Source organism: Pseudonaja textilis, chromosome 3 (assembly GCF_049901715.1).
Source record: "Pseudonaja textilis isolate UNSWEBS1 chromosome 3, rPseTex1.2, whole genome shotgun sequence".
NCBI lineage: Eukaryota > Metazoa > Chordata > Lepidosauria > Squamata > Elapidae > Pseudonaja > Pseudonaja textilis.
The window spans coordinates 184,757,811-184,770,936 of NC_141992.1; the positions used below are offsets into that span (position 1 = coordinate 184,757,811).

Below are 13,126 nucleotides of genomic sequence, written 5' to 3' on the forward strand. Positions count from 1 at the left end.
AATTGCATCTACTCTATGCTTGGCCTCAACGGAGGGTCACGTTTTCTTGATTCAGCTTTGGGAGCTGCAGGCAAGAAGGGAGAACAGCAGCAGGATCACCCTGAGAGTGATAATATATTACCTTATGCATTCCTTTCAGTAAAAATACTCCTCTGTAGTTCAACTGCTTCTGCCCACCTTTGGCCTCCAATGCTAAACAGGATCATTCCTGGTTAATAGTTGCATAAAGAGCAGGACCCCAGGAATGACAGCTCCTGGGTATTGTGTTGTAATCCCAGCCCTGAGGCCAAAAAAAAACCTCTGCAAATTAATTCTGACTTTGACTTAGAATAACTTTATGGTCACTTTGAATGTACACTAATCTGCATACCTTAAAATGAAATTTCATTGTATATTTCTCTCAAAGGGTCAGCACCTCCAATATACACTACATAGACATGACAATTAATTAATTAATTAGCAATAGCACTTAAACTTATATATCGCTTTATAGTGCTATCTAAGCAGTTTTACAGAGTCAGCATATTACCCTCAACAATATTCACCTCAGAAGAATGGAAGGCTGAGCCTGGTGGGATTTGAACTGCCGAATTGCAGGCAGCCGATCGTCAGGAGAAGTGGCCTGCAGTACAACACTCTAACCACTGTGCCTGTAATTAATATAAAATTATGCATATACCGACCTGTATTATATGACACAAAGAAACAACACAGTCTAGTTTGGATGTATACATATACGTGGTTATTTTTTTCCTTCAAACATTTACTTCTCATTCTAAGAAGCTTCTTCTCAATACAAATTGAAGAAGCTTCTTGGATGAGAAGGGAATGTTTTCAAGGAAAAAAAACAAGACAGTCCAGCTGCCTTTTGAAAAGCATGTTTGGGACAAAGATGACCTTGAAAATCTCCATAGACATTCAGTCCTTCATTCTATCTTTAACAGAAATTGGAGTCCTCATTTAAATTCTGGCGATTTGATGGACTTCTGTCCATCCTGTAAGTGCAGAAACGAATGGCATGCTCTCATTGGTTAGACTTAGAATAACTTTATTGTCACTAATCGGCATAGATTAAAATGAAATTTCACTGCATACAGCTCTCAAAGGATCACTACCTCCAATATACACTACAAAAAACATGACTGACTGACTGAATAAATAAATAAATGCAAAATTATGCATATACCCACTTCTATTACATGACACAGAGAAACGACACAGTCTAGTTTGGATGTGTCCATGGATATGGCAAGAAAAAAGAATCTTTGTGAGTTTACCAGCTGGATGGCATAGAGAACGAAGCTGTTACAGAATCTGGTTGTCCTGCTAGAAATACTTTGAAACCCTTTTATACATATAAGAATAATGGGATGATGTGGGACATAATCTATTTTGCACAGCCAGTCATTTGATTCCTGCAAAGGTTTGTCTTCTCAATGTTTACTTTTGCATTTTTGCTCCCTCCAGGATTTCCTTTACCACGCAGCCGTCTTTGTCTTCTACTTTGGGACCTTCTTACTGCAAACTGCAACAACATCTTTGCATAGTCACCCCCTTAAGACCACCAGTTTCGCCTCCAACATCACCACCCACGGAGCACTTCTAGATAGCCATGAATATAATTTAAGCATAGCAGCTGCGGTGAGTATCGCTCAGGGATGTTCTGTGATCAGCCAAATCTAACTACAGTTAGTCCTCGAATTATAACCATTCATTGAACCATCGTCTTCTTTTAATGACCCCATAATCCCTTGCAGGGTGGATGCTGGGCAACTGATGGAGCTAGCAGAGTGTTTGCTGGCCGGATGCCTTTCCTGTCGCCAGTGCCGAGTTTTGTTCAGCAGACATATTCTCACTGTGTTCAGAGAGAGAAATATCTGCCTCTACCTAGGATTGAACTCACAACCTCCTAATTTTGAGACGAGAGCTCCACCTCTAGGCCTCCGCACCACTTCTATGACCATTCATTTAATGACTGAATTATGATAGTCATTTGATGGGACTTCTGCTCCTGTGGCCCATCGCAGTCTGTGTGCACGTAAAAACCCTTTTCACTCCTCTAAAGGAAGACAAACGGACTTCTCTTTCTGCCAGCCCTCACAGTTTTCTGCCGCTGGTTTCTGGAGTTCTGCATCTGGGCTGCTCCAAGCAGTGGGCTTGCAGGCTGTGGTCAGTCTTTTTTTTTCCTCCCCTGTTCTCATCTCTGCTTCTCAGCTGGTCTTGCAGCTCCAAGAATTGCAGATTTCTTGTCCTTGAAGACTGTTTATCTTTGGGGTGGGAGGCATCTCTACTGCCTTCCTGGCTTGACTCCCGTCTTGACGCACCCACACTCACTTTCAGTTCCCCTTTTAAGAGACAAACTCTGCAGTTATAAGGAGGTTGAGGCTGTTTTAACCCTTCTTCCCAGGCAGCACCAAAATTGTGGGTCCCAATAGAGGGGATGAGCCCTTCTTCCACGCTGCCTATTACCACCAGCAGGTGAAAGTAGCACTAACAAATAGGAAGAAGGATCATCAGTGTGGCTAGGTGGTGAGCCCTCTAGCCGCCATGGTGTAAGCCTTCTCCTGTAGGCTACTATTTTGCAAAAGTGCCCACAGCCTGCTCTTCACATTCTCTTCCTTAGCACCTTAAAGGTTGAGAACTTCTGCTCCAACCACTGCACTGCATTCTCTCTTAAGTATTCACGGTCTTCAGGGTTGCAAATAAGCATGTAGGTAACCAGGATTGTCCCAAAGGTGCTTTTTCAATAGGCAGCTGGACTTTCTGGTTTTTCTTCGCTTCTCATCCAAGAAGCTTCTTCTGCTCCATAAACGTTGAATTGTAAGTAATTTGGGGGGTGATTTATCATAACTTTGAAGTTAAGACTTGTCATTAAGTGAGGACTACCTGTAAGACCACCGCCCAAACTACTTACAACTCAATGTGTCTATGGAGCTGAAAAAGCTTGGATGAGAAGCAAAACGTCTTCAAAGAAATCCAGAAAGTCTAGTGCCTCTTGGGAAAGCACCTTTGGGACAACCATGTCCTGGATAACTGAGAATCTCCGCAGACATACCCAGTATTGGCTTTTTTGTCCACCATACAACAAAAGATCATCCATCACCCATGTGAGTGCACGCTCCCTCCCCTATGAAGTAAGCCAAATACAAACATTAAGTTTATGAAACGCTGAATGCCTCAAGAAGCTCAATGTGCAATGTTTTGTTGTGTGAAAATAATAATTTAGGAAACGAACATTAAAGACCAGCGCAAACACCAAACTTTGATACACATTTCATTTTTATTTCTTCTCCTCTTTCACTGCAGATCTTTTCCTTTGTAACAACGGTGTGTTATGGATGCAGCACCACCCTGGCTTTAAGAAGATGGAAATTATAGCATCGGAAAGAGGCCCACCCGTTCCACTACATCCTAGCTGATTTTGACACCCGCTCAAATCTCAAACAGAGTCCAACTTGTCCATCGAATAGGCGTGGCGTTCAAAAGAATGTTTTGGAACACATCTGTTGTTTTCTAAAGCACTGAGATGTACACACCCAACCCAAGCCATTCATATATACACTTTCAAGAGGGGTGGTGGGGAAAATCTGTGTTTATGTTGAGATTGTCTCGCAGCTGCTATCTCGGTTCAACAGCACCATTTTATTGTCCCCCAAAGTGGGTGTAGTATTAAGAACTAAGGTCTTAGGAACAGAAGGGATTATTATCGGTTTGGGATGCAACAGAACTCCTAGCTTGACAAGAGGCAGACATAGCAATAGTGGCCTTTGTACATATATTTATATTCTTTCTTCAGTGTGAATAAGGTAGAAATTTCTGTTAAAACAAGAACAACTTTCGTTCTCAATTTCAGATGAAATCTTTTGTTTTCTTCTCCGCACAATGTTTCTGAAATAACTCTCCGCCCAAAGCATTGAGGGATAAACAGCCCCAAAATATCATCCACTGCTCCACAGAATTTTCTCAGTGACCTACATTTTTCTCCTTCCTTTCTTCCCCAGGTTCTTTCTCCATATTCTTCATATTTTAAATATGTCAGCTGGGCATGAAAAATATTTTGCGGATGGTTTCTGCTCAGCCTATGTTTTCAGTTGCTAAGTTGATCTTCCCAGGAACATTGCGTCTATTGACTTACAACCTGCCCCTCCCCCTCGTCCCACAGTATTATAATACTATCTTTAGCAGACAATTGAATGTTGGTGCTCTGATGGTTATAGGAGACATAAAAGCTCTTAGCAAATGTGCAATATATTGCATACATGCAATCAAGAAAGGCAACGGTAGGCATGATTAATATTGCAATAAAAGGGAAAGGTTTCTCTGTCAGTCTTATCCAACTCTAAGACACTATGAATATCTCTGTTTCTTGGACAAGGGAGCCAGCGTTGCCCAGAGACAGTTCCTGGGATCATGTGATCAGCACTTGGCATATACACAGAACTCTGTTATTTTCCTACCAAAGTGATACCTATTTATCTACTTGCTTTTGCATCTTTCGAAGGAGCTGGAGCAAGTAACGGGAACTCACCCCATTATGTGGCACACGGGACTTCAACCCAGACTATACTTAGTATTCCTGTACTCTTGGCTGAAACCTGCTTTATGGTCCACCATACCAAGCTGTCTAATTTCAGTAGGATTGCCATGGGCTGCCAAATTTCAGGATTTAGTTATCCCTCCCTAGTCCCCAAAGATGGTGAGTTTAGTTCTCAGAATCATTCACTAGTACCAGATTGCAACCTTTGAATCTTAGGCCAGACTATAATAGTATTGTTTTTAAGTGAAAGGAATATATTCACTCTTTATTCTTAAATAAGGAAAACATGCACATGGTTTATTTTTAATTCCTAATTTGGGAAAATAAACTAGAATGTTTCTCTTGGATTTTCCATTTTTCCTTATAATTTTGACCTTACCCATTCCTCATACAAATGTCCCTTGCCACTACCTATCACATGTTTATCTTTCAAGAATTGCAGCCCTGTGAATAGGGAGATGACCAGAATTCTGGTAATAGAATTCCTGTTTGGGTTGTTAAACCTTACTAGCATTGCACAATAGATTAATACTCCTATATGTTTTATTCTGGTACTCATACAAGCCGGGTCATACAAGAATCTTAAACTATCAACAGAAGTGGAACCTTTTACAAATACTGTATTGTATCTCTATGTTGAAAGAATAATTTGTAGCAGGAAAAAATATTTCACGTGTTTAGATTCTGCTTAACCAGAATCTAGTTGTACATTTGCTAGAAAAAGACGTTTTCATGAAAGATTTTTGTGGCTTTAAAAAAAAAAAAAATCTGGGAGCATGTCCGTGAGTGAAATAAGCTAACATCACAATTCATTTTCCATTGATGTAGTAAACCTTAGAAATATTGTGGTCATGTGTTGAAGTTTATGTGCCTGTATTCAAAGGAAACGTATTTTTATCTAAAAATTTGCTAGTGAGGCAAGTTAAAAAAAAAATAGATGGACTGCTCACCCTGTGTGTAGTTCACTGATACAAGTTTTGCTTGTACAAATATTAAGAATCTGCAGTCCATTTTTATATCTAGGAAGTAAAAGAAAGAGTGTTCTTCCCACCCTCCATCTTTTACTCTAAACTCATATTTTCTAATTTATCATATAAATTCATTTATTTATCAGCTTTAGATGTAGAAGCCAAAGGCGTCTTGTTTTTATTTTAGCAAAAAAACTAATATTTTAGAATGTCTCCAATGCATTTGTTTCTACTTATGAAAATGTTTATGCTTAATTGTTCTGGAAATCTCTTGACTTCCTCTGAACTTCAGTGCTTTCACAATTTTATATTTGAAATTGTATGTTCTGTTTCATTTTTCAAAATTCAGGTTCTGGGGAAAGATCATACAATTAGATTATTGTTTGATACCTCCCATATCCCGTGTTTTGTGTGAAATTACTGTAAGTCGCTATCAGGGGTAGAAATCAAACTTGAACCAGAGAAAGAGCATTTAATGGCAGATCAGATCATTTAATAGGATGCATGTTGCTTGCAGTCTGGTTGTGGAAGATTGGTCCAAATTCAAGTGGCAAAGTGGTTTTATGTGCTGTTTTTCCTATTGCAAATATATGTCCACTATTAAAGGGGAATACATTTGACAATTGAAGCAATCGTGTAATTCATGTCCAGTGTCATAAGAGGGCTGTGTCTGCAAAGCAAAATAAAACTTGTTTAGTTAGAGGTTAGAAGTGCTGCATGAGCAATTCTGCATATAACATTTCAGCAGCCTTACTACTACCATTGTTATCATAACAAAGGAGGTGTGCAAGAGTTCAAAATCTCGTAAATCTGAGCTCAGTTGTTTTACATCCCTTTATACTTTTATTGGAATTTATCCCTCAAATTGATTGACTACCTTACCATCCAGAGTAGCTCAGCAAGACATAGAACATAGAATAAGGTCCTGTTTTAGTCCACATGCACAACACACACAAGGATTTTAAGGAATTTAGTGATAATCAAAGCCCTTAATGTTAATCCCCTAGGTCTCTACTTGCACCCAATGCAAACTCCTATTAAATCCAACACTGCTCAGTAGTTACACAAGATTACCAAATCCAAAAGCAAAAGTCTGCGAACTCCAAGATAGAAGTCCAAAATCCATGAACAAATCCAGGTTCTAAACACATAGTCAAAGCGCAGCACAATCCAGAGTCGAGGAAACCGAAGTCACGAAGGCAAAGCATGCACACAGCAGGAGAATGGGTTGTTTCCTTTTTTAAAAAAAATAGTTTATAATATAAAATGCAAAAATACAAAAGAAAATAATAGGAAAAATAGGGGAGGGAGAAGGGTATAAAAGAGGGGGGAAAGAAAGAAAAGGCGTTGACTTCCAATTCCCTTTGGTGCAGTAGAATAAGATAAGAATCCAATAACAACCTCCATTCATCTGATTAAATAGACTAGGGGTAGTCAACCTTTTTATACCTACCGCCCATTTTTGTATCTCTGTTAGTAAAATTTTCTCTAACTGCCCACCGGTTCCACAGTAATGGTGATTTATAAAGTAGGGGACAAAACCTCTACCGCCCACCATGAAAGCTGGAACGCCCACTAGTGGGCGGTAGGGACCAGGTTGACTACCGCTGAAATAGACCCTCTGTCGGTATAGCTCATTAGAAGTGAGGCTGCCTCCTCATGTGCTGCCTTGCTGACCTCTGTTGAGCCTGCCTCTGCTCTGCCCTGCTTGCCTCCAAATACCGTGGATCAGATGGAGGAGGCGACTCCCCCTCATCCCCATTGGCCAGCTGCAGCTACGCGCCTAGTGCATCCTATATTTCCAGTGGGGCCCCTGAGCTCTCCGGCTGCAGCTCTGCATCTCCTTTTTCTTTGCCATCCAGCTGTTCGTCTGGTCACTCTGGTCAGGCTAGAAGGGACTTTGGAGGCCTTTGAGTCCAATCCCCTGCCTCTGGCCGGAGATCCTATATTACTCTGGACTTTGTTTGGTGATCATAGAAGGAAAAACAGAATAATAGGACATAATGCATCCTAGGTCCCATCAGATGGTGTTGTGTAGTTGTGGACAGACTGAGATATTTGGAGACAAGCAACCTCACAAATAATCAAAGCTACCATGGGAAACTTTGTGGATGACCAACCAGCACCTTGAATTTCATCCAAAAATGTATCAGGAGGCTGTGATTCACAAGTAGCCGTGTTACATGAGTGCACCAAACTGCTCTTATACCTTCATACCAGCACATTCTATGCCAGATACAGCTTCTTCCAATTAACATTTTATGTACGAAAAATATAACTCTATAACACTCAATGCAATGTCTATGGAGATTCTCAGTCATCCACATCATGGTTGTTTCAAAGGTTAGAGTTGTGTGCTTTTTTTTTGAAGATGCTACTGGACTTTCTAATTTTTCTTGGAAGATGCTTCACATCTCATGCAAGAAGCTTCTTCAGCTCTGACGGGATGGTGGTGAATGGAAGGATTTATACTCCTTGCAGACAGCTGGTCATTTGCATTCTTTATAGAGAGTCGTTGAGGCCACCTGGAGGTTTATCTGTGTCCTTGGGGGTCACCTGAGTAGTGCTAATGGCTGTAGAGCCTTTTTGGAACTGTTGAAAGGACTGTGTTTTAGACTGGAGATAGATGATGTTGAGAGAGGGCTGTTCTGTTTTGACGTAGATGGCCTCTTTGTCTCCTCTTTCAAACCAGAGGTCCTCTCTGTCCAAAATGTGGACTTTGCTGTCTTCAAAAGAGCGGCCTTTTTCTTTTAAATGCAAATGATCTGCTGAATCTTGGGAAGGGGAGCATCTTTGGGACATCGACAGTGCACTGATGATATTAGATAATGAAACGTCTGCAAGAAAACCACCAAGCTCAGAGAGCACCAAGGTCCCCTCATTTCAACCCTGAGCTACAAATATTCCCCTTTATTGATGCAGAGTACTGAGGATTGTGAGAACCACAACCATCCACAAAGGTTGCTGTGAAGCCCAGCATCTACTTCTCCACCAATAGATGGCACTGCAACATTACTTGACATCCTTATTCCATGTAGTAGAGAAGGGGGCCCGAGAGAGAAACCAGCATATGGCCATCCTCGGCTGATATCAGAAGCTAAATAGACTCAAGTCCTGCTTAGCATCCAGGGCTTTGGCTAGACTAGAAAGTCATTTTTAAAAAGTAGAAGACAGCAGGAATGTACCATTGCCATACTACTGCCAAGAAAGCGGTGCGGAGTCAACAACCACTAGTCAGGCTTTTCCTGTATCTTGCACAGAGGTGGATTTGTAGCTGTGCAGATGCAGATAGATAAAATTCCACAAAACATCCATAACAAAGTACAGTACATGTATTGGTACATCAGGTATCTTCATAACTCACATTTGTGACAAAGTTCTTCTTTAATGACCAATCCTTTGTATATCAGCCTTGCAGGTGAAAGATGGTTATCTCCTAACCCATCTCATAGCGGTAGAAAAAGCTACTATCAGTTCATCAGTCCAGGCAAGAATGGAGGGAAACCTCCCTCAACCCCCCGAGGGTCAATTTAGTGACCAATCAGGATTACAGATGTGGCCACGTGACATCAACTACATTTCCCAGGATACCTTTAACTACATTTACCATGATACATTCCCTTAAGGGGACAGCTCATAATTCCTAAGTAACTGTCCAATTCCCATAGACTGGCTGGAACAGCACAAGGCTAGACTTGGAGTTGCTTTATTTTACTTTTTATAGAACACTGGGGCAAAGAGGGGAGCTTTTACAGAGCTGGGCAATACTTCGAATTAATCTTTGAATTAAGGAGAAATTTCCTAAGAGTGAGACAATTAATTAGCAAATGGCTTGCCTCCGGAGTTTGTGAATGCTCCATCACCAGAGATGATTCAGCCAGTTTGGACCGGTTCTGGCGTACCGGTAGTGGAAATTTTGAGTAGTTCAAAGAACCGGCAAATACCACCTCTGGCTGGCCCCGCCCACCCACCCCCGCCATTTCCTATATTCCCTTGTTTTTAGCTCAGCTGATTCGTGCAACAGAGTGGATTGCCGCACCTCAGCTGAGCCAAAAAACAGCACAGCTCACCAGCGTTGACACAGAGAGCGGTCCTTGAGCCCCGTGGGCACGCGCAAAGCGCTCTCTCTGAACCAGTAGGAAAAAAATTGGAAACCCACCACTGCCCATCCCTGGAGGTTTGTAAGAAGAGATTGGACAGCCATTTTCTGGAATGGTATAGGGCCGTGGTGGCTAACCATTTTGGGCTCCTGTGTCAAAAATTGCACATGTGCCAGTGCGCCTGCATTCGCGTGCCAGCACCCAGAATGCATTGCGTGACCCCCTCCCCACGCCCCCTGCGCATGTGCGCGCAATTCCCCACCCCATCCCCTTACCTGCACTGCGCCTCACAGCTGATTTTTTTGGCTGGTTTGAGGTCTTTTTCAGCCTCCCAGAGGCTTGGAAAAAGCCTCTGCAAGGCTTTTCAAGCCGAATTACAGACCCGTTTTGTCACTTCCGGTATTACAGGAAGTGATGAAAGGGGCCTATAATTCGGCCTGAGAAGCCTTGCAGAGGCTTTTTCCAAGCCTCTAGGAGGCCAAAAAAGACCTCAAACCACCACCACCACCACTCAAAAAAATCAGCTGTGAGGCACGCATATGCGCAGTGAGGTAAGTTTGCCTGCAACTCGCGTGCCAGCACAAATGGCTCTGCATGTCACTTGTGGCACGCATACCATAGGTTCACCATCACAGGTATAGGGGCTCCTGCTTGGGCATTGGATTGGACTGGAGGACCTCAATGGTGCCGTGCAATTCTTATTCTGTTATTCTTCTTACGTTCATGTGTAACCACCCCATCAGGCCCAAAGAAATTCCAAAATGGTATAGGCTTTCCTGCTGTGGGCAGAGGTTGAGCTAGGAGGTCCCTTCTAAGCCTCTTATTCCATGTTCTAAAAGCAACTTTTATTTTAACAGCTATAAGGATTAGCTTCTAGAGCTGGGGCTACACTGGGAAAAAGTTTGGAAACCCACCACTGTCCATCCCTGGAGTTTTTTAAGAAGAGATTGGACAACCATTTGTCTGGAATGGTATAGGGTCTTCGACTTGAACAGGGGTTTGGACCAGGAGACCTCTAAGGCAGGGATCGCCAACCCCTCGTCATGACCGGTACCTGTCCGTGGCATGCCAGAAACCGGGACACGCAAACAAGCCCCATCTGTGGGATTTAGGCAGCATGTAAAACCATGTCCCCTCCAGTCCATGGAAAAACTTCTCTCCATGGAATTGGTCCCTAGTGCCCAAAAGGTCGGGGGCTGTTGCTCTAAGATCCCTTCCTGCTCCGTCATTCTGTATTTTTTCATCCATTTTATTAATTTTCTATTAATTACATTTCTTGGTGCTTAACCAACATTGTGCTGTCAGGGTATTTAATTTGCTTAAATATATAGATTACTCTCCACCCCTTTTTTCCAGCCACTGCAGAGGTGGTATTCAGCAGGTTCTGACCAGTTCTGGAGAACCGATAGCGGAAATTTTGAGTCGTTTGGAGAACCGACAAATACCACCTCTGACTGGCCCCACCCCCATCTCTTCTCTGCCTCCCATTGAGTCCCAGCTGATTGGCTGGACTTTCTTTTGTTGCCCTGCACAGGAGAACGGAGCTGGAAAGCAGGTTAGTGGGGTGGGGAGGGAATGGGATTTTTCAGTATCCTTTCCTGCCATGCCCACAAGCCATGCCCACCAAGCGACACCATGCCCACCAAGCCACGCCCACAGAACCGGTAGTAAAAAGTTTTGAATCCCACCACTGAACCAGTGGTAAAATAAGTTCCATGTTTGATAATATTCTGGATCTTCTTTCTGTTTCATTTTCAATGTAAGTCTGCCCATTTCTGCACAGTCTAGTATCTACTTAATTATCTCTTCATCTTGCGGCGTTTCTCCATTTTTCCAATACTGTGCAAAGATAATCCTCACTGTTGTTAAGACATGTAATACTAAATACATAGTTTTCTTATCAAATTTTTCTGATATCACCCCTAATAAAAAACAGTTCAGGTTTAAAATCTATATATTCCCCTATTATCTTTTCTAGCCACCTGTGTATTTTTGCCCCAAATTTTTTTGTTTTAGCAAAAAAAAAAAACCTGTTATTCTATATTTTGTAAACTTCTGTGTGCATGGAAGCGCAAAGGCAAGCAAACATTTTTTGTTGTTGTTTGGAGCCTGAATTCAAAACAGTGCACATCCCTAAAAACACTAAAGGTTGTGCAGATTCACACTAGAGCAGCAGTGTCAAACTCAAGGGCCACAGGCTGGATCCGGGCTGCGGGACTGGCCTGGAAGTATCAAGGGACTGGCCCATGGTGCCTCTGGTGGGTAACATGGGCCACGTGTGGGGGGTCTTCCCGCACCTCGTTTTCATCCTCCATGGCCTCCTGCAGCACTCTGCCAGCTGAAAGTGGGCTGAAAAAATGGGCCGAAGATGGCTATTAAACAGCCCAAAAATAGGCTGAAAACTGGGCCAAAAAGCAGGCTGAAAACAGGCTCAAAATGGGTCAATTATAGGCCCAAAACAGACCCCAAAATGGGCCCAAAACAAGCCCAAAACAGGGCTGAAAACGGTGCTGCAGGAGGCCATGGAGGGTGAAAACAGGTGCACCTGTGGGCCCCCTCCCCACGCCCCATTTTGGCTGGCAGGATGCTACAGGAAGCATCCGTCCCACCCACCACAGCCAGCCCGCAGAGGAGAACTACCATGCTGATCTGGCCCTCAAAGAAATCCAGTTTGACATCCCTGCACTAGAGGAAGAGATAACCAAGGCCAAGCATTGCTGAAAGTGATTATGTGCTGTCTTTCCCCATTGAGTTCCTTAAGAATGACTCACCAACGAAAACACGGGGCTTGGAACACAACTGGCTGAAGGCTTTTCTGCCTTGCTGGAAAGCCTTTGACAGCAAGAAATAATCATTATTGTAACTTCGTGTCTCTTCCTCCAAATGTTGCAGCTTTTTCTTGTTCTTCCTGAAACCTGTCCCTTTTCCCATCTGTGAAGGCAAGTTGAATGTGCTATAAAATCAGTCCTGATCCACTTCACTTACTACCACAAGTGTAAGGCTTAGGAAAAGAGGCAAAAGCTTCTGGAGACATTAGCAAGCAAATAAATGATTGATTTAATAGATGCATATGACCGCTCACCCTAAAAAATGCAACTCTGGGTTGCCAGCAATTCATACAACCATAAGAAACAACATTAGCAGATTTTTTGAAAAAGTCACCAACGATTAACCTAACAGGACAATGGACAGAAGCCTCTCTCAATGGACCAACTAAACAGCCTGATACCTCTGTCTGTTGAGGACATCCAAGCAGCGGTGGGATTCTACCAGTTCAGACCAGTTCTATAGAACCGGTTGTTATGATTCTGTGCAGATCGGAGAACCGGCAAATCGTGCCACTGGCTGGCTCCTCCCCTCCCCTCCTGTCAGATTTCTTGCTTTCTAGCTAATCTAAATCACTGTTGTACTGCTTTGCCTTCACCCAAAAGGCTTCCTTGAGGCCCAGTCAGGAGTGGTATTCAGGGGGTTGGAGGGTGAAGGAGAAGTGACCTGAGAGCAGAGCTGAACCTTCCTTAGGA

At 42.8% G+C, this 13,126-nt stretch overlaps 1 protein-coding gene across 1 annotated transcript in view; it reads left to right on the forward strand.

The window, feature by feature from the left end:
* Positions 1 to 6,128, forward strand: part of MAL2 (mal, T cell differentiation protein 2) — a 31,263-nt gene extending 25,135 nt beyond the window's left edge. The window contains exons 3-4 of the mRNA XM_026703594.2: positions 1,468 to 1,641; positions 3,307 to 6,128. Coding sequence (XP_026559379.1) covers positions 1,468 to 1,641; positions 3,307 to 3,378 — 246 coding nt within the window. The 3' untranslated portion in view covers positions 3,379 to 6,128. The remainder of the gene's footprint in view (positions 1 to 1,467; positions 1,642 to 3,306) is intronic.
* The last annotated feature ends 6,998 nt before the right edge of the window (positions 6,129 to 13,126 follow it).